This window comes from Phoca vitulina, unplaced genomic scaffold, assembly GCF_004348235.1.
Source record: "Phoca vitulina isolate PV1807 unplaced genomic scaffold, GSC_HSeal_1.0 scaffold69, whole genome shotgun sequence".
NCBI lineage: Eukaryota > Metazoa > Chordata > Mammalia > Carnivora > Phocidae > Phoca > Phoca vitulina.
In genome coordinates, this window is record NW_022589772.1 from 5,899,892 (window position 1) to 5,922,344 (window position 22,453).

The 22,453-nt window shown below is 35.3% G+C and overlaps 1 protein-coding gene across 2 annotated transcripts in view; it reads right to left on the reverse strand.

Moving 5' to 3' along the window:
- The window catches only part of COL4A5 (collagen type IV alpha 5 chain), a 225,875-nt gene that overhangs the window by 41,587 nt on the left and 161,835 nt on the right, over positions 1-22,453 (reverse strand). For both annotated transcript variants that reach the window (XM_032392788.1, XM_032392787.1), the window contains exons 30-36: positions 16,100-16,213; positions 11,035-11,202; positions 9,640-9,729; positions 8,951-9,100; positions 7,476-7,574; positions 6,026-6,115; positions 5,491-5,630 (exon numbers count right to left, since the gene is read on the reverse strand). In XM_032392788.1, the coding sequence (XP_032248679.1) occupies positions 5,491-5,630; positions 6,026-6,115; positions 7,476-7,574; positions 8,951-9,100; positions 9,640-9,729; positions 11,035-11,202; positions 16,100-16,213 (851 nt within the window). The remainder of the gene's footprint in view (positions 1-5,490; positions 5,631-6,025; positions 6,116-7,475; positions 7,575-8,950; positions 9,101-9,639; positions 9,730-11,034; positions 11,203-16,099; positions 16,214-22,453) is intronic.

A 22,453-nucleotide genomic window follows, 5' to 3' on the forward strand; every position in this document is an offset into this window, starting at 1 on the left:
AAAAGTTTTTCCCACAACTTTAAAATCTCTCTTCATGTAAGTTATACATGTATAGAGAAAAGTCATATATTGCTAAGTTTGCTTTCACTAACTTCCTTGTCTGCACCTCTAAAGTCTCTCAATGGTGGCAGTGTCAATATTCCTATGGTTGGCTATTTTGTCTGTAACCCTATTTATATTAGCTTTAAATGTCACTTCCAGTATTATCACTTCCATTTTTTTTTGCACTTTCATCTTTATTGGTTAATTTTCTCTTTTGAGTATCCATATTTTTAAAATTTCACATTGGTTTATCAATGAGACAAAGAGGCAACACAACTACATGCTTTGTTATAAGAGCATTAAGGGAATAACATTTTCACGGTGACTAATCACTGACAGAATTTGAAAGAAGTGAAATAATCGTTCACTGATCATGATACACAAGTTATGTATACAGTGATTTATGGATTTATAGTGATTATGATTTATGAAGAGCTAATATACCATGGTAACTTAAGTTTGAACTATGTTGTTGTGGACTGATGTTAATTAACTAAATTGTGGTAACAAATTTGTGCATATCAGAACTGTGCAAACTAAGAACTGAGCTATAAAATCTTACTTTTTTCAATGTGTCACCATTATATGAAAAAACAATACCATATGAAAGAAACAACAGACTACTTCAAATACATGATTTCTGTTTTATCAACTCTGCAAGTATCTAAGTTTAGTGTAGAATTTGCTTCCTGAAATATACTTGAAGGCTGCATAGAGAAAGAAACTAAGTTAGCCTCTTGCTTGAAGAGTTGAATATACTGTGGATATTTGCCAATTGAAATATGTTTTTTTTTTTTTTTTGGCTGACATTCATTATAAATTCAGATATGAGTTATGGTAATTTAGTTCCATTATATAAATGTTAACATTTGCTCAGTCCAGAAAAAAACACATATGAAAAAATTTAGAAAAAATTTTAAATGGAATTTCAAATCAATGAGTAAAGAATGGAATCTATAACATATGGGGTTGGGTTATCTGGGTATTTATTTTGAAAACATGATATTACTTCCTCACCTCACACATCATAGAGAAAAAGCCCATGGATTAAAGATGTAAATACAAAGAACAAAATCATGAAAGTACTGGAAGAAAAGACATAGGTCTATTTTTATAATATTAGGATATAGAAGTTTTTATAACAATCAGAAAATTATGCTCCTGATCTTTCCCACCAAATCTGCTTCCCCAAATCTCTCCTATTTCAGTATGTAGCAACTCCATTCTCACACTTGCTCAGGATAAAAACTTTAGAGTCATCCATGATATCTTTCCTCTCATAGCCCATGATATCTGGCTTGACCTGGAAAATATATTCAGATTCTGAATGTTTCTTATCACTTCCACTGCTACCATCTTGATCCAAGCCATCAAGACCTCTGGTCTGTATTATTTAAATAGTGTCATAAGTGGTCCCACTGTTTTCATCCTTATTCCTCTATGATATAGTTCCAAAATAGGAGCTATGATATATTTTTAAATTTAAGTACAATCATGTTACTCCTTCCAGTCACTCCCCATTTCACACAGGAGTAAAATCCCTTACTATGATCTACAAGGCTCTAGATAATCTATCTCCCATTACCAACCTGATCTCATCTCTAACTTAGTTTCACTTCACTCACTCTGCTTAACCCACACTAGCCACCTGTATGTTCTTCAGAAGTGTCAGGTATGCTCCCACCTCAGGGTGCTTGAATGACTCATTCCCTCACTGCATGTCACTAGATCAACTGCATTCAAAGCAGCTTTCTCTTACTACTCTAATTCAAAATATAACAATTCTCAGCAATTCCTATCCCCAAGCCTCACTTAACTTTTACCATATCTTCTAGCACACTATAAACATATTTATTTTATTGACTAGATGCAAACTCTTCACAGGCAGTGAGTTTATTTCATTCGTTTTCTATCTCCAGCACCTAAAACAGTACCTGGCACCTCATACACTCATTAGGTATATTTTGAATGAATGAATAACTAACATTTGCCTATGTAAAAATTTTATACTCTACATGATAAATGCACAGTAAACAGGGTTATAAGACAAACAAATGACTGGGAGAAAATATTTGCAACATATATAATAGATAATGGATGCATCTTTATGAAGTACTTCCATAAATCAATAGAAAATACACAACCAAATCCCCTCCTAAAAATGAGGGAAGAGTATGAACAGATAATTTGTAGAGGGGATATAAGCATAAGAAAAGAAATCTCATTCATAATTAGGAAAATTCAAATTTAAACAATGATACTCTATTTTTCACCCATTAGACTGACAGAATTAGAATGATTAATAATACCCAATATTTGTAAAATGAGGAGAAAATAGAAAATTTCTGATACTGATCAAGATAGTATGAAGCAGCAGAGATATTTAAGAGAAAAATTAGTAATTATCAATATTAAAAAGGCATATATATGATGGGTTCCAGCAACTTAACTCAGAATTTATTCTATGGCAGTATTTACCAAATAATCTTAAGATACATATGTAAGATATGGGTAAGAATCTTCAGAGCAACATATGTTTATAATCATGAAAATATAGAAACAACTCAGCATTCATAATAGGTTAAACTATTTATGGTTAACCCATACATAAAATACTATATAATTATGAAAATGAATGAGGCATTTATTTATGGGCTGATAAAGAAAGTTTGCTAAGACTTACTAAGTTATGATAGCTAGATCCAGACCAGATATATAGTATGATTTTATGTGTGTAAATAAAAATACAAGATACCTACATTTGGAAGATGCAGCATCATTTCATGAATTAGTAACTGAATAAAAACGCTTCCAATTATAGTTGTAAGATGCTTTCCATTGTAAGATGCACCTCAATATCAGAGATTTTGAATGTAAAAAAATTGAGTCTTAAAATTGATGAAATATCTATCATATATTCATGTTTATATACACATAAAATGTCTTTTGTGGACAACTACTAAAAGTGGTTACCTTGGGGAAGAACTATGAATTTAAGGTATGTAAATGCGTGGAAAGAAGACTTCTCGTTTTACATTGTTTCATACTGGTTGATTTTTTTTTTTTACATTTTTAAAAATTTTATTATCTTATGTTAATCACCATACATTACATCATTAGTTTTTGATGTAGTGTTCCATGATTCATTGTTTGCGTATAACACCCAGTGCCCCATTCAGTACGTGCCCTCTTTAATACCCATCACCAGGCTAACCCATCCCCCCACCTCCCTCCCCTCTAGAACCCTCAGTTTGTTTCTCAGAGTTTATAGTCTCTCATGGTTCGTTTCCCCCTCTGATTCCCCCCCTTCATTTTTTCCTTCCTACTATCTTCTTTTTTATTAACATACAATGTATTATTTGTTTCAGAGGTACAGGTCTGTGATTCAACAGTCTTACACAATTCACAGCGCTCACCATAGCACATACCCTTCCCAATGTCTATCACCCAGCCACCCCATCCCTCCCACCCCCCACCACTCTAGCAACCCTCAGTTTGTTTCCTGAGATTAAGAATTCCTCATATCAGTCATACTGGTTGATTTTTAAAATCAAGTTTACTGGTTACTATTAATATAAAAACTTTAAAAAACGAAAACCTAAATGTACTTATCTTTTGACCCAGACATTTCACTTTTAGGAATCTATACAGCATAAATAATTATACATGTGTCCACAGATATGTCTAAGAATATTCATTACGATATTATTTACAACAATAGAATATCATGCAACTATTAAAAATAATGTACAGTGTTGTGATGAGTACTGGGTGTTACATGCAACAAATGAATCGTTGCACTACATCAAAACTAATGATGTACTATATGCTGGCTAACTGAACATAATAAAAAAAATGTACAGTGACAAAGAAAATTGTCTAAGATATAATAAAATAGAAAGATTAAAAGATATAAGTGATAAAGCAAATACAGAATAGTGTGTATTCTATGACTCTACACGTATACAATACACATAGGAAACCCAAAATTTTGTATACATACATAAAAATATGTATGGCAAGGGATTCAAATTTATACACTATTATCAGTAGATATCTATAGCGATGGGAATGGAATAAAGAAGATGTGTTATGAAGGAGATTTTCACTTTTACCCTTGATATGTCTGTATTATCATTTTTTTAATGTAGTCATGTATTACTGGTAAAATTTAAATAGAACAGAAAATATTCAGCATCATTTCAATAGACTTTACACTGTTAATTTGCAGTTAATATGCAGAAATTTCTCTTGATTATCTCTTACAATAAGTTGATTGACTACGCAATCAAACTAAAATCTTTTTGTATACTATTAAAAAGAAATTATCTTTAAAACATTATTCAAATTTCACGAGCTAAATCACTGAACAAAAAAAAAGAGACAAAGCAAGAAACAGACTCAACTATAGAGAACACACTGATGGTTACCAGAGGGAAGGTGGGTGGAGGGATGGGTGAACTAGGTGATGGGGATCAAGGAGTGCACTTGCTGTGATGAGCACTGGGTATTGTAGGGAAGTGTTGAATCACTATTTTGTACACCCGAAACTAATGTAACATTGTATGTTAATTATACTGGAATTAACATCAATAATAAAATATTTTTTTAAATTTAAAAAAATAAAAATGACAGCTTAAAAGGAAAAAACACCCACATTATTCAGTACATTCTTAGTGGGAATTTTCATTAATTCCATGGAAGGTTAGTAACACCATTCTTTTCCTAATACTTCCTAGCTTTGTGGTCTGACTGAATGATTAAACAATATTATAAGACAAATGACTAATTAGGAGAAAATATTTGCAACATATATAATAGACAATGGATGCATCTCTGCTAGTTAAAAAGTACTTCCACAAATCAGTAGGACTTACTACCTTTTTACATGGAATTAAGCAGCTATTAAATATTTGTTGAGTCTAATGATTCTAAGGTACATTCTAAATTTGATTGATCGAGAAACACTACCAAAGTTTTCACACTGACTAGGGGCATGGAGGGACATGTAAAACTGTTTTAAGAGAACTACCTCAGATATGCAGTTAAGAATACTACTGCACCTTCATTAATTGCATAAGTTACTTTGTTTATAAGTCTCTTTATATTAGTTAATAATAATATTAGGATATAGATCAACATTCCACCACCAAGATGGGAAAAGAAAACCAAAGCCAGGCAGGAATTTACCTTTGGTTTACTGAAATATACTCAGAGATTAAGATAGAGGGAAAATAAAGAAATCAGAATGTTTCCCCCACACATACCTTTTTGGATTGGCTACAAACCCTAAAACATAACCTCTTACAATATAAGAGAAAACAGGAGGAATGAATTTCCAGAATATACCATGTCCTTGTATAGTTCGTTTAATGAAGAATTAGGAATGAGCACAGTATTTTAAAAAAATCACATCTGCTCAGGTATATGCCTAGAGTAGAGGGTTACCTTTGGGCCGGGAAGACCTGGAAGACCAATGCCTGAAACACCAGGATCACCTTTTTCTCCTTTCTGTCCAGGTAATCCTGGGGAGCCAGGTTGTCCAGGAACTCCAGGAGGTCCAGCAGACCCTTTCACACCCTGAGGGCCTGTTGAAAACACACAACATGCATTTTTTACAAAATTTCTTTATTCATGGCATGTCTATGATGCTTATGACTAAGGGAAAAGGTTTAAAAAAAGAACTCTGCAAATTCTGAATTATAGAATGATCCTTTACAACTATTTTTCAAGGAAGTTTAAGAGAAAGGGGTACAGTGAGAGAAAAGATACATATTTGTGGATCCTTACTCTTAAGGTTTCTAAAACTCTGTCCCTTAATCCCCACTTCAAATATCTGTGTGATGAGAGAGCTCTATCCACTGATTACCTTAGTTATTGTCTCAGTTTGATTCTATCAACACCAGTCTCTATTTTGATAACAAAGAGAATGAACCATCTGCCATTAATGGGATTAAATATATGGGAGATTTCCATCACTGACCTGGAAAACCCATATCACCTATGCTTCCTTTAAGTCCAGGAGGTCCTGTAAGTCCTGGCTTCCCAGGGAGACCAGGGTTACCTTTGGGACCTAGAAAAGTTAAATTGGTTAAATTAAGACAAGTCAGCAATATTGAGGTTGCCTGATTTCTTGGAGTGGGTTGTAATTATAATGTAAGCATGGGATTAGATGGATGAAATCTTAATACATGATTAAGTTCCACAGATCTAACTCAGCATAAAACAGGCAAAAGGTACCTATGAAATCTCCTTAGGGACATATTACAATATAAACATAGTAACAGAGGTCTCCTAATACAAATCAGTTTTGAAAATGCAAAAATTTTACCAGGACACCTTGTTTCTTGTCCTAAAACAATTCCAATCACCTGAAGTCCTATTCATATTATGTGCATAACTACCCTTACTGTATTTATCACAGATAAATCCAATATAACGAGTCTGCTTTTAAAAGACTGAGAAGTGCCTTTCCCACGTAAGTCTGATTATGTGAAAGCAGTAAACGGAAAGTGGTATCCTGTTATGATATACTCCCAGGACATTAGGCCAGAGATAGATAAAGGCTGAGGGAGAGGTACTATACTGTCACCCCCAACAGTCATGGCTGCTGTGCTTATACATTCTTCCTAGAGCGCAGGTGCATGAGCTGTGATGTTACCTAGGGATTTTCTAAGGACCACAATGTTGCCTTAAACTTTTTTTCTTTTATTTGTTTCTTTCACACTGACTTCCAACTTGGGGAAGAGAATGCAGAAAATGTGAAGGATAGAAAGGAACTATATATCAAGGCAATGGAGTACAGAGTCTAGAGCAGAATAACTGACCTGAAGGACTCCTATGAGGATGGAGACCAGCTGCTCTTTATTCCTTTGGGGCCTAACTAAAAGAAAATGGCTTAAGAAGCAGCAAGAGTTTTATTAGAAATAAGAAAAAAATCCATGTTGACTCTAAGGGTGATTAATGCTGAAACAGACTACCAAGGTAGGTTGTGAAATTTTTGTCCCTAAAAACTTTAAAAAATAGAATCAGCAGCCATCTTTACATGGTTTAATGATTGACTTGTCTGAAGGCAATAACTAAAAAAAGGTAAATTTTTCAGCACCTACCAGATAATTGTCTCATTTATACATGTTGCAGTGTATGTAAATAAAACACACCACCTTATTTGGATGTACTTCTTATTCTGTTTACATCCTGACTGCCAGAAAAAGAAGAAACTGAGCAAAGCAAAATATCCTACAAACTTTGTCAGTTGACACTTGGGCCAAATGGCAACATTTTTGCTAAAAAAGAGCTCCACATCTCAGTAGCTACTCAAGCATAGTGTCATGATCAGATCCAAAACATCATCACATGTGATAAATACATAATTACTTTTCTAGGATCTAGGATCAGCCATTCAATTGCTACAGGTGGTCTGTCATACTTACCTGATGGTCCTGGTAATCCAGGTTGTCCACTCAGTCCAGGTTGCCCTGGGTCTCCAGGCAAACCCTGGTAACCTTTTGGCCCTGAAACTCCAGGAATACCTTCCAAGGATGAGTATAAGGAAGACAAGTTAGGTTGATATCATTAATCCATTAAAAATAATTTGGGAAAGCAAGCAACCCAAATTCTGGACTATGAATGAAATGCAGGAACTCATGATATTCTGATAGAGTATGAACCAATAGCACTGGACACATATTAAACTCCTCCACTTTTTATTTAGCTACCATTAAGAAATTCAAAGCACTCAATAACTAAGTCATTTTCCTCTTTGGGCCTCAGTTTTTTACACTGTAAAATGAAAGAATTGGGGCAGATTATCTTTAGGCTATCTTTTAGATTCTATAACTATCTTTAATAATCCTATTATAATATAGATTACTGCCTCTATTTTACAGAAGGCATAATTGAAAGAGAAGACGTAAGGAGTAATTCAAGAAAGGTATCTCATTTTAACAATAATAAAAAATTAGGTGTCCCTACCTCTTTTGTGATGACATACAAAACTACAGTCATGTCTTAAACTCTTTTTTGAGGAAAAATCCCACCAAGTCCTGCTCATAGGGAAACATAGTATCTGTGTACACACATACACCCACACACACTCACAGGCACACATGGGCTGACAATATTAATGGTTACAACACAAAAAGAGCCACAAACTTTACTATAAGCTGCAAATAAAGATAGCTAATTTTAAAGTTCCATGTTGTTTGAAAGGCTATACTATACAGATTGGATTGTAAGCACTTTATTAATTTGTGCTTACCTACATTTTTGATGTCTTGTTATGTTATACTTTTATAAAAAGAAAAAAAGATTTTTTTAATTTAAAAAGTCAGTGTAATACTTCATATCTTATTTGTTTCTAATAAAATAACTATAGTAACACAGTTGTTCCCTAACCCTACTTTCAGCAACTTCCCCCACAGCTGAGCTCGCCTGGCTATTCATAGTCCAATACTTGTTTATTCTGCCAAGGCAGAATAGCAATGAACTGCATTTAAAAGCCAAGTATGATATGTGTATCAAAACATTGCAGGGCAATAATGTACTACTCATCCCCATCCAGTCTCAAGGGAAAAAATTTAAGGGACCAGCAAATTTCCCCAACACTGAAATCTGTTTTCCAAGTGATTCTGGCTATATATCCATTCTCTTAACTACATCCTATATTGCTTTCTGGAAAGCCTGAAGGTGATTGCCTTAAGTCTATTTTAAGAGTTCATAGTTTGCAACAGATTAAACTACAAAGAAAATACTTAAATAAAACTTGATCACTGAAACAATACAACTCGGTGAAAATTTTCATTACCAAAAATTTGACATGCCTTTTGTTGGTGACTCCTACACTACAAATCACTTTTCATGCTATTTAAAATGAAACTTGAGATAAATCAGTAAATGCATTACTCACCTGGTAAGCCAGGGTCCCCTTTCTCTCCTTTTGAGCCCAGCAGATCTGGATCCACTGGTCCAGGAGGGCCTGGAAGGCCAGGCTCTCCTTTACCACCTTTTTCTCCTTCAGGGCCAGGAGGTCCTGGCTGACCCTGTAAACCATCATCACCTAAAACCAACATGTGTGGAGAGGACACAACAGATCAGATTCGTCCTTCCAGGATTAACGCATATAAAGATTATTCATATGTTCCATAATTTAGTAGGCCACTGACCATCCAAAACACTTAGGCATTACTGTTATTGTCTATGAGTAACTTGAACTCACACACATTTTTACACTCAAGTAACACTCCTTCTATTTTCTGGGGTTCTTTGACAATTATTGAAACTGTATTTTTTGAGCTGAGCATTTACCACGTTTCATGGTATCCAAACTGTGTATGCCACCAAATCGAAAATAGAATGTACTTAAATGCCATGTCACATAAGTGATGAATCACTGAATTCTCCTGAAACCAATATTACACTCTGTTAACTAACTAGAATTTAAATAAAAACTTTTAAAAAATGCCATGTCACCTAGAAACAAATTATAAGTAAGCATTGCTCATTTTAAAGCACTCAAATAAAAATATTCTATATTGACATAAAACAATGTTTAATTTTCTCTCTTACATGCATCTACCAGCCAACTCTGAATATTACCTTTGAGACCAGGACCACCACTCCTGCCAGGAATTCCCAAAGGTCCTGGTGGGCCTGGAGGTCCCATCATACCCATTTCACCTTTGGCACCTTTGAAGAATATCAATAATTAATTTTTACTTTTCCTTGACCTTGGAAAAATAAAAGATAACTTTTTTAAAAAAGATTTTATTTATCTGAGAAAGAGCTAGAGCGACAGCAACAGTGAGTGAGAGAGAGAGAGAGAGTACGCGGGAGCAGGGGGGAGGGGTAGAGGGAGAAGCAGGCTCCCCGCTGAGCAGGGTCCCTGGGATCATGACCCGAGCCGAAGGCAGGCGCTTAATGACTGAGCCACCCAGGCGCCCTAAAAGATAACTTTTAAGATGTCAACTGGAAGACTATTGAGTGTTGGAAGGAAGGCACTAAGTTTTACCCCTTTTTAACTGTTGTAACCTTAGCGACCACTACTGTTGATATGTATGAATAAAAAGGCTCTGGGGCGCCTGGGTGGCTCAGTCAGTCAGTTAAGCATCTGATTCTTGATTTTGGCTCAGGTCATGATCTCAGGATCGTGGGATTAAGCCCCGCATTGGGCTCAGCACTGGGCGTGGAGCCTGCTTAAGATTGTCTTTCTCTCCCTCCCCCTCTGCCCCTCCCCACCCCCGGGCTCACTCTTTCTCTCTCTCAAAAAATAAAAATAAAAAGACTCACTGTGGTAGCTAATCTCCAAAGATGGCTTCACCACACTTCCCAGTATACACACCCTTGTGCAGCCTTCTCTCCTTGAATTTGGGCTGACTCTGTGCCTTGCCCTTGACTTAGTGACACTGAATGACTCTCAAGGCTAGATCATAAGAAGTCTTGCAGCTTTCACCCGGGGCTTTTAGAACACTCACTTTTAGTTCGGGGGATCCTCTCTTTTGGAAGCCAGCTGCCTCTAGAAGGAGAGCAACTGCCCTGACTTTACCATAATGTAAGGATTCCAAGCCATGTGGAAGGGGCATTATGGATAATGAGAGACCATATGAAGAGGGCATAGAACACTCAGGTGTCAGAGAAGTGCCATCCTGGAAGTAGATCCTTCATCCCAACCACTCCAGTTGGTGCCATGTGGATCAGAGATAAATGACCCCATCAAATCATGCCTTAATTCTTGACCCACAAAATCTTGAACAAAATAAAAAGGTTGAATTAAACCATTAAATTGTGGGATCATTTTTTATATAGCAGTATGTGACCAGAAATCTCAGAGAAAAAATGTAATAAAAATAACAAAGTAAATTTCCTGCAAAGACATTTAACACTTTTCCTTAAAGGACAGTGTCAATCCAGAAAAGTACAAGAAAATAATATACCAGAATTATATTAGTTTTAATTTCCTGAATCCAAAACCAGAGAAAACTTTAAATGAATTACCTGGAAATCCAGAGACACCTGCTTTTCCTGGAAGCCCTGGTGTTCCGGGGGGTCCCATAGGACCAGGTGCTCCAGGAATCCCTGGACTGCCTCTCTCTCCAGGGAGTCCTGGAACATCAAACCCAGGAGGCCCCGGATCTCCCTTCTCTCCTGGTATTCCATGCAGGCCTAGTTAATACAACACCAATATTAACAAGTTTTGAAGTAGTTTTAAAAGATGTATCTGATTATTTTTCTAGCAAACAAATGATAGACTCCTGTGTATAACAAACCTAACAGTGAGTCAGAGATACTTTTGGTATCATGCATATAAAATGACCTAACAATTAAACTTTAGGATTTTCAAGCATATTTCTCTATGAAAGTGCTTCTCAAATTATTTCCAGTGAAAGACCAATATTTTCTTAATTCCTGGTCCACCATGGACTAATATTTTCATAAAACACAATAAAAATTACTAAAAAAACTAAAATAAAAAACCAAAGACATACATTACTACCTTTTGGTTATTATATTCAACAAATACAATTACACTGTCAAATTACCATATAAGTTTCTAAATGCTTACTCTCAATTTCTTCTAATTCCAATACAGACTGGTAACAAGCAGCTTGTGATTTGACATTGGTCCGTTGACTGCATTTGGATTTGCACTGCTCTAAGGTACTATGGATTGTTGGGATATATTTCTATAATCCATAAAAATGATCAATTACTGAATAATCCCATTACGTGGACCTTTTTGACTTTATTTTAGCTTCATTTTACATGTTATTTTATTTTATTTTTTTAAGGAAATTATTTTATTTTTTAAGATTTTATTTATTTGACAGAGAGAGACACAGTGAGAGAGGGAACACAAACAGAGGGAGTGGGAGAGGGAGAAGCAGACTTCCCACGGAGCAGGGAGCCCGATGTGGGACTCAATCCCAGGACCCTGGGACCATGACCTGAGCCGAAGGCAGACGCTTAATGACTGAGCCACCCAGGTGCCCCTACATGTTACTTTAATAATACATTACACTATCAGTTTTTGTTGTTAAATTTTACTTCTCAGTATTCCAACCAGGATTTTACAGAAAAAAATATGACACTGAAAAAATATTTAACCTTAATAAGTTCTGTAAGACTGAACTACTCTGAGACAAAATGGCTAAAAAAGAATATATTTTAGGGAAAAGAACTGCTCTACAAACATAAGGCAACCTCCCACTCCAATTCCTATCAGGTATGTGACTTAGTGAGTCACTTAATATTGTTGATCTACATCTGTTAAATGGGAATACAACTGACTGGAAGCTGGAGGCTGAGCCAGGTGACGCCAGGTGACCATTCCAAAGTGTCCCTTCAACAACAAGACCTAATTTTATTGTTGAAGATTCACAATTATTTTTATAATAGAGCAAGATGCTGGGATTTTAAGTTTTGTTTGATGTCATATACCAGCATGTCCTTAAACTGATAAAATTCACTTTGAAGATTAGAGAAATTCCATGGAACCACAGTAATGGTTCCAATGCTGTCATTTCATTGAAAATACTATAGAAAGGGGAGAGATATTTTACATTATTATATTTGTGACGTATGATGAGATACCTAATAGTGAGCACTATTATAGCTCTATCTGGATCACTGCTTACTGTTATAGCCCAACTAGTTTTTGATAGCTGAATTTTCAAGATAACTAATTTGTCCTTTGAAATATGCTCTACAAAATAATGGGGGAAAAAAACCAAAGACTTAAACCTGGACAAATCTTGTTTGTTTTTCATGTTTAAAGCTTTACTTTAAGATCCAGCTTTTGAGAAATAACTACTGTACCTGGTAGACCTGAAGTTCAAGAAGCAGGAGTTACAGTTCAGTAGCAAGATGAACCACCCAAGCAGAAGCAAGTTGCAAAAAGACTGATTAGGTTAGGAAACAAAACTAAGCATGTCAAGATGAGAACAAAAAAGTCTACAAATAGAAGTTATCAGATACTGATTCAAGACTATCATATATTAGTAGTAATGAGTAAAGAACTTATTTTAGGAATTCGTTCAGATGTTCATATAGCAATATTCTATAACTGAAATGTATTCCCCAATAGAGACACAATAAAGTATTTACATTTACAAAAAGTAATGCTTTTTGATGAAGATCAGCTTTACACTCTTGTCTCTGATCCTTATATTGCTTTGAATAATCCTTTTGGAACTTAACCTCTTAAAGATAAGTTAGAACTTAAAACTAAATTTGATTTTATACTATAACAGCTTAGGTACAGAGAACTCAATAATTATTAGCAGATGAGTATGATTAAACAACCTGCATGTACTAGCAAAGATTTTTTCATTGTTATTTGTAGTAGTAACAGATATTATGCTGTACTTTTCACAGCATAGATCTTTTCCATGAATACTGTCAGAAATAGGCATCCTGGTAAGATCAAGAATGAAAACAGTCAACATAAATTCAAAAGCTCTGCTGAATCTCCTTATATAATAGGAATTATATGGCTATATCTATAGAGGGTAAGTACATTAGGGGTGTGTAGATGCTCTAAATGTATTGGCAGCCAAATGGGACCAGTTAGTGAAAAAAGGGGAAAATTCCAAAAACACATATTATCGTGAGAACTTTACACACACACACACACACACACACCCCAAGGGTTTGATAGCTGGAAAAAAGTTAGAAAACTTCATAGATGAAAATGGGTTAGGAAACTTCATCTATAAAATGACATGACTAATTCCTTGTTTCTTTGTTTCACATTAGTGGGGATGAGGTTGAACTGATTGCACTTTTTCCTGAGACTGGGCAAGCATTACAGTACATTTGGCTCAGGTTAGGGTATGATCTGTGGACACAGAATTGAGTATATTTAACTGACCTCTTAAAGATTCACTAAAGCAGCAATCTTCTAGCTAATAGCCAGATCAAATAGCAAGAATCAACAATTTCCATTTCTGCCTGGATTAGTAGGGCATGGAATGAAAAGCATTTTGCTTCTTATCCTTTGGCATTTTTTTTCTTTTATTTCCCTGCTGTCAAATGAGGACTTGATATTCAACAGTTCCTTAATTTATAAACATGCATTAAACTGTGTATCCTGCCTTGGAAAAGAGAATGAAAAATAGTAAAGCTTAATTAAATTACAGCAGAAAACTGGAGTCAAAAAAGCTTGAAAAGCATCATGCAAACATTTATACTGGAGAGATGACCATATAGAATACTTCGCATTAAGTTTTCTATTGCAAAATGAAACACAAGTATATTAAATAAGCTTATTAAAAAAACATTGATAGTTAGAATTTCAGCCATGCAGTGCAAGTCAGGTGTATCAAGGTATTAGTAACAGTGTTGCTGATCACCCTTTCATTGAGATGTATAAACAGAAATTACAATGTTTTTGAAATAGGCTAAGATAATCTGATTTGGTGATATAAATAAATTTATATAAAAAGTGAGTATATGGGCTAGTATTAAATATAAAATGTGATCTATCCTGTAGTAAAAAAAATTGTGATTTGATAACATATTTATATTAATAAGCATTCATTCAATACATTTTCATGCCAATTGCTGTTAACTTCATTTGTTGAACCATATTAGTTAAGATCTTGAATTTTATGGCAAAGTATATATTTACAGAGAAAGAAATGAGATTAAATTCAACACCATTACTTTTCCCCTGTCCATCCTATCTAGACTTTATAAATTAATATACCTATATATCCATCAGTTAAAAAGACAGAGAACATTAGATGAATGAAACATTTAGGGTATTAGCTAAATTTGAAAAAGCATAAAGTACAAATAAATGTACCCTTATTTTGTTCAGATTGGCATTAACAGTAGTTTCTTTAAATTCTTGCTTAGCTGTGATTTAAGAATTCAAAATGCTTCCAAAACCTCATGTAATTTTGGGAAACAAAAGAAATGACAAAACATAACAGGAATGATAAATTCATTTTAGCCATCTTTGTAGAACAGCAGGCCAAGACTATAATGGCCAAACCTAAAAATTGTTTTTTCTCAAGATCCCTTTGCTATGCTAGTTGAACAGAATGGTTTTTTTCTTGAGTGTTGACGCAGCTACTTTTTAACAACCTGGGTAACAACCTGGTTCAAAGCAACACCATAAGTTTTCTCATTTTTAAATCAGTAGTGACATGTTAGGGGCCGTTAAAAAAAAAAAAAAAAAAGGTACAACGGGCCATAACACAAAATTTAAAAAAAAGAACATAAGCAAAAACAACCTTTACTTTCCAGGCTTTTTATGTTGTTAACTGGTGTTTCCAGATTTTTAGCATAATAACTAAGTATTTATTGCTATTTAAGGTCAGAAAATATATTTCTACTGTTTCAAAATCAATGTATGTACATCTGAACTGTGAGTTTAAGTCATCTGACATATTCATGTAAATTAAGGAATGATTAAGTTTTCCATATTTATTCTAACTTTATGAATTATTACATTGCCTTGCAATAACATACTGGCCCAAGAGTGGCCCTCAGTGAGCTTCACCAGATGGCTCAGAATCCACAAAACTGAAGTAAGTTCTCAGACAAACGTAGAAGAACCATATGATTCTCTATTAGGTTACAAGCTGACAAAACTTGTTTTGCATATCTTTTATTTGTTTTTGTTTTGCATATCTGTATAAAAAAGAAATGTTACGAGGTTTTAAAAAGGTCTATTAATTCTGTACAGCTACTCAGGTCTGAAATAATCAGCACTGCAAGTTCTTAGTTCTGTGATTCCAAGACTGTAACTAGCTCAATGATTGTATGCTGAGGCAACATACTGCAATTGTGAAATTGCATTATTTGTTAATAGATCAATTTTAAATGAACAGGGAAGGAAAGTATCAGGGATTAAAGAAACTCTTATGCTGTGATCTGTACTTTTTCAATTTTACAAAATTATACAAGGAGACATGTTACCTCTGAAATCTGTTTTCTGGAAAACAGGTTTTCCTGTTGTAGTTTACTGATGTAGTTGTAGTTTACTGATGAACTAGCCAACCTCTATTTAATGAATGCTACAAAAATGCACAATTATTTACTCCAATCTTACCAGGTTGGCCTATTGGTCCAGGAATCCCTGGTGGCCCTGGTGGTCCCTGAACACCTATTCCTGGAAGCCCAGGAGGTCCCATTGGCCCAGGTTGTCCGTTTGGCCCAACATCACCTTTAGGGAAATAAATATAGTTTAGATATTAAAAACAACAACAATAGCTGAGTCACTAGTCATTAGGAAGCACAATACCTATGTGAAGAGGCACATAAAATTAAGCAGGGGTCTTGAAAAGCTATCCAATCACTGAGCAAGAGAAGTATGCACAAATACCCAGAGCAGATTCAAGAAATGCATTAAAAGTTACAGACGTATAACTTATGCTGAGCACTCAACTTCAGTACTTAAATCAACCTCACAAAATAGTACATAAGATTATAAAACACACATTTCCTTTACTTGCAAATCATCTTGGGCAAGTATCTCTAAGTTTAAAATATATTAAAAAAAAAAACAATAAAGGTAGATAACCTTTAACATCTTCGTATTTACTAACTTCGGCCCATGTCCTATAAACATGCTAAAGCCTCTCCCACCATCAGTAAAATGCCTTTTTGATCATGGAAATTTCACTATCCCTCTATCTTCTGTCTCTTATTCTAGAAAATTTTACATATACTAAAATTCTCTTTTTCTAATATACTTTGATGAGTTTTGACATATGTATACAGTCATATAATCACCACCCAAATCAAGATATGTAAGATACATATACAGTTCCTTCAAACCAAAAGGCTTCTTGTACCTGCTTGTAGTCAAACCCTCTCCACACCCTAATTCCCTGTCAACTGCTTGATCTGTTTTATCTTACATTTCTTCCTTTTCCAGAATGGCATATAAATGCAATTATACAGTATGCAGCCTTTTGAGTATATCTCCTTCCCCCTAACATAATGCATTCAGATTCATCCAAGTTGCTGTAACTATCAGTAGTTTGTTACTTTTTATAGCTGAATAGTATCCCATTATGCAAACATGCCATAATTTGTTCATCTATTCACCAGCTGAAGGACAAACAGACTATTTCCAATTCTTGATGATTATGAACAAAGCTGCTATGAACATCTATCTACAGGTTTTTGTGTGAAGTTTCACATTTTTCTTGGATAAATAACTAGGACTGGGATTGCTGGGTCATGTGGTAAGGGTATGTTTATAAGAAATTACCAAACTGTTTTTCTTTCTTTTTAAAGTTTTTTTTTTTTTTTAAATTCCAGTTGGTTAACATACAGTGCAATATCAGTTTCAGGTGACAATATAGTGATTCAATACTTCCATGCAACACTTGGTGCTCATCACAAGAGCACTACTTATTCCTCATCACCTATGTCACCCATCCCTACCCACCTGCCCTCCGGTAACCATCAGTTTGTTCTCTATAGCTAAGAGTTTCTTGGTTTGCTTTTCTTTTTAACCCCCACTATGTTCCTTCATTTTGTTTCTTAAATTCCACATATGAGAGAAATCATATGGTAGTTGCCTTTCTCTGACTGACATATTTTGCTTAGCATAATACTCTCTAACTCCATCCACGTCATTGCAAATGGCAAGATTTCATTCTTTTTGATGGCTGAGTAATATGCCACTGTGTGTGTGTGTGTGTGTGTGTGTGTGTGTGTGTGTGTGTGTATACACACATATATATTACTCCCTCTTCTTTATCTATTCATCAGTCGATGGACACTTGGGCTGTTTCCATAACTTGGCTATTGTAGATAATGCTGCTATAAACATCGGGGTGCATATATCCCTTGGAATTAGTATTTTTGTATTCTTTGGGTAAATACCTAGTAGTGCAATTGCTGGATCATAAGGTAGTTCTATTTTTAACCTTTTAAGGAACCTCCATACTGTTTTCCACAGTGGCTACACCAGTTTGCATTTCATCAACACCTGTGTGTTCCCTTTCTCCACATTCTCACCAACCCCTGTTGTTTCTTGTGTTGTTCATTTTAGCCATTCTGACAGGTGTAAAGGTGATATGTCATTGTAGTTTTGATTTGTATTTCCCTGATGATGAGTGATGCTGAGCATTTTTTCATGTGCCTGTTGGCCATCTATATGTCTTCTTCGGAAAAATGTCTATTCATGTCTTCTGCCCTTTTCTTAATTGGATCATTTATTTTTTGGGTATCGAGTTGTGTAAGTTCTTTATATATTTTGGATACTAACCTTTTATCAGATATGCTATTTGCAAATATTTTCTCCCAAACTCTTTTTCAAAGTGGCTCTACCATTTGAATTCTAACTAGTAATGTATGAGAGTTTTAGTTACTCTGCATCTTTGGCAGCACTTGGTATTGTCAGTTTTCCTTCTTTTTTGAAGCCTATTCTGACAGGATAAGACATGCTACCTTCTAGTTTTGACTTGCATTTCCTAGATGACTGATTATATTGAGAACCTTTATATGTACTTACTAGATATTCAGATATCTTTGGTAAAGTATCTGTTCAGATCTTTTGCCCATATTTCCAAATTTAAATTTGGTTGTTTCCTTATTATTGACTTTTGAGAATTTTTTTAAAAGATTTTATTTATTTATTTGAGAGAGCGAGCGAGAGAGTGGCAGAGGGAAAGGGAGAAGGAGAGGGAAAGAGAGAGGGAGAAGCAGGCTCTCCACTGAGCAGGGAGCCCAATTCTGATATTTTACAAACTTTTAGAACATTTTTTTTTTAAAAAAAGGACATTTAATTCATTTATTTTATTTTTTAAAGATTTTATTTATTTATTTGACAGAGAGAGAGAGAGATAGCGAGAGCAGGAACACAAGCAGGGGGAGTGGGAGGAGAAGCAGGCTTCCCGCGGAGCAGGGAACCCAATGCGGGGCTTGATCCCAGGACCCCGGGATCATGACCTGAGCTGAAGGCAGATGCTTAACCAACTGAGCCACCCAGGTGCCCCAACTCTTGAGAATTCTTTATGTATTCTGACATAAGTCCTTTTTGTCAGATAAATGATATGAAAGTACATTTCATTTTAATGAAGTCCAATTTATCAATTTTTAAATGTATTTTTGTTTTGTTTTTTAAAAACTCCTGGTTCCAGGCCTTTTCAGAGGTCTTGTCTTTTTTTTGCATTTTTTAAAAATTTTATTTTATTATGTTAGTCACCATACATCATTAGTTTTTGATGTTTTGATGTTTTATCTAACAACTCTGCCCAACCTACAATCACAAAGATTTTCTTCTATGCTTTCATCTAAAACAAGGGATAATTAAAGTACTACCCATGGGCTAAATCTGGACTATAGGCATGTTTTTGAACTGCCTGTGAGCTAAGAATGGTTTCTACATTATTAAAGGTTGTTAAAAAAGAAAAAAGAAAGATTATATGACAGAAACCATAGATGGCCCATAAAAACTAAAATATTTACTATCGGGCCCTTTACAGAAAATGTTTGCCTGTCTCTGTTCCAAAAGTTTTTTTTTTTTAATCATTTTAGGTTATACATTTAGGTCTATGATCCATTCTGAGTTAATTTCTGCACAAGGTGTGAAGCATGGTTTGGGGTTTGTCTTCTTTTATTTTACACATGGATGACCGATTGGTTTAGCACCATTTGTTGAAAAGACTTATTCTTCTATTGAAACTGCCTTTGCAACTTTGTCAAAAATCAAATTGTATAGGTCTATTCTTGGGCTCCCTATTATGTTCCATTGATGTATATGTGTCTATCATTTCACATATACCACACTATTTTAATCACTGTGGCTTTACATTAAGTTTGGAAATTAAGTACTACGAATCCTCCCACTCTGTACTCTTTCTCAAATTATTTTGGCTATTCTAGGTCCTTTCCCTTTCTAAATAAATTTTTGAATAAGAAACTACTGCAGAGTTTTGCTAGGGAACATGTTCAATCTATGAATAAACCTGGAGGAAACTGTTAACAATATTGAGCATTCCAACTCATGATCACAAAATATCTTCTCATTTGTTTGGATGTTTGATTTCTGTCATAAGTGTTTTATAGTTTTCCACATACAGATCCTGCACATATTTTGTTAGAACTATACTTAAGTACTTCATGTTATTTGATGCTATTTCAAATAATACTGTTTTTGTCTAATTTTCATTTCTAGTTGTTCATTGCTAACATAGAGAAATACAATTTATTTTTGTATATTTGCCTTGTATTCTATGATCCTACTAAATTCAATTCTTCGTTCCAGGAGTTTTTTTTGTAGGTTTTCAATTTTCTATGGAGAAAATCAAGTCACCTATACAGACAGTTTTATTTCTGCCTTTCTAATCTGTATGCCTTTCATTTCTTTTTTTGGGGAGGGGGGTATTTTGTGATGAGGTTTTTTTTTTATTTGAACATAGTTGACACACAATGTTACATTAGTTTCAGGTGTACAACGTAGTGATTCAACTTCTCTGTATGTTAGGCTATATTCACCACACGTGTAGCTACCATCTGTCATCATATTATTTCTATTTCTTGCCTTATTATAGCATTTCATTGCTTTATAGGACTTATGGTATGATAATGAAAAGGAGTGGTAAGAAAGGACATCTTTGTGCTGTTCCATATATTCAGGGAACAGCAATCAGTCTTTCACCACTAAATATAATGGATCAAGTTTTTTTGTAAATGTTCTTTATCATGCTAAGGAAGTGTTAAAGTTTACAGCTGGCCAGAACTGTTTACTTGAAAACAGGTATTTTTAAAAGAGCTTATCTAAGAAGAATTTGTATTGGGCTAGTTTGGGGCTTTTGCTGGCTGAATCTAGGCTGGCTAAATTGGGCTATGATGTCATATTGCTTTAATGGGAATCAATCCAACATGCTTTAGGAGTACAGAGCTGTTCAGATTATTCTCTGGAGGTCAAAATATTGACCAGGAGAGTCCCATTCCTTGCAAACCAGTAAGGAAAAAAACAATTGCCAAACCAGCTAGGCTAATTCTATTCCTTTTTATAATTAGGGGAATCAGAATTAAGGGGGCAGAAGAAACCAATGGAGAAATGAGCAAAGGATATGAGCAGTTTACAGGAAAAATATGTCCCTTAAGTATATGAAAAGATGTACAATTTTATTCATATTAATGGAAATACAAATTTATCTTGAGAATAAAGGCAAAGGATATAGTATAGCCAAAGAATTTTTTAAAAAGAACAAACTTGGAGGACTTACATTACCTGACATCAAGTCTTATTATAAAGCTACAGTAATATAAATAGTTGGTACTGCCTTAAGGATAGTAAAATAGATAAGTAAATAATAGATAAGTAGAATTGACAACACAAAATAAACCTACACATATATAGCCATCTGATTTTTGACACAGATGCCAAAGTAATCCAATGGGGAGGGAACTATTTTGAAGAAATAATGTTTAATAAAATTATTTGAGATGGATGATAGTCTTAAACATAAATGCTAAAATCATAAAATTTATAAAATAAAACAGAATATCTCTGCAACTTTGGGAAAGGTTTCTTAGACAAAACACAGAAAATAATAATTATATAAAGAACAGATAAATGAAACATCAATGACTAAAACTTTTATTCATTAAAATACACTGATAAAAATGAATAGGCAAACCAGATAGGGATAAAATACTCATAAACATATATTTCACAAAAGATCAGTACGCAGAATATATAAAGATCACTTCCAACTTAACAATTAAAACAGAAACAGGGGGCGGAGCAAGATGGCGGAGGAGTAGGAGACCTGGATTTCGTCTCCTCTCAGGAATTCAGCTGGATAGGGATCAAACCATTCTGAACACCTACAAACTCAACAGGAGATCGAAGAAAAGAATAGCAACAACTCTCTGAACAGAAAAGCGACCACTTTCTGGAAGGTAGGACGTGCGGAGAAGTGAATCCGAGGCGATATTCGGGAGGATAGATGGCGGGGGAGGGGCCTCCGTCGGCCGCTTCTGGCAAGTGATAGAGCCGCGGAGCACAAAATCGGAACTTTTAGAAGTCTGCTCCAATGAGGGACGTCGCTCCAGTGGATAAGCGGGGGGTGGAACCCTCGTGGGACAGTGTGGTCTCAGGACCCTCGGGGTCACAGAAAGACCGGGGGTGCCTGAGTGCGGCAGAGCTCCCAGGTATCGGAGCAGGGAAGCCGGCTGCAGAGACGGAGCCGAGGAGCGGGCTCTCAGTTCGGGGTTGTCATAAACCGTGATCCGCGGCACAGTCGGGCCACTGCTCCTCCAGCAGGGACCCAACAAGCAGAAGATCCGGGGAGACTCACCTTCTTCCCCCGGGAGAAGTGGTGCGGGAGCGCAGCGCGGGGATCTGCTGGGTTTGGAGACTCCACCCGGGGTCGGGTGCCAGATAGAAAGGCGCGGTCACAGGCCGGGTGAGCGCGGAGTGTGGCCAGAGACCGGG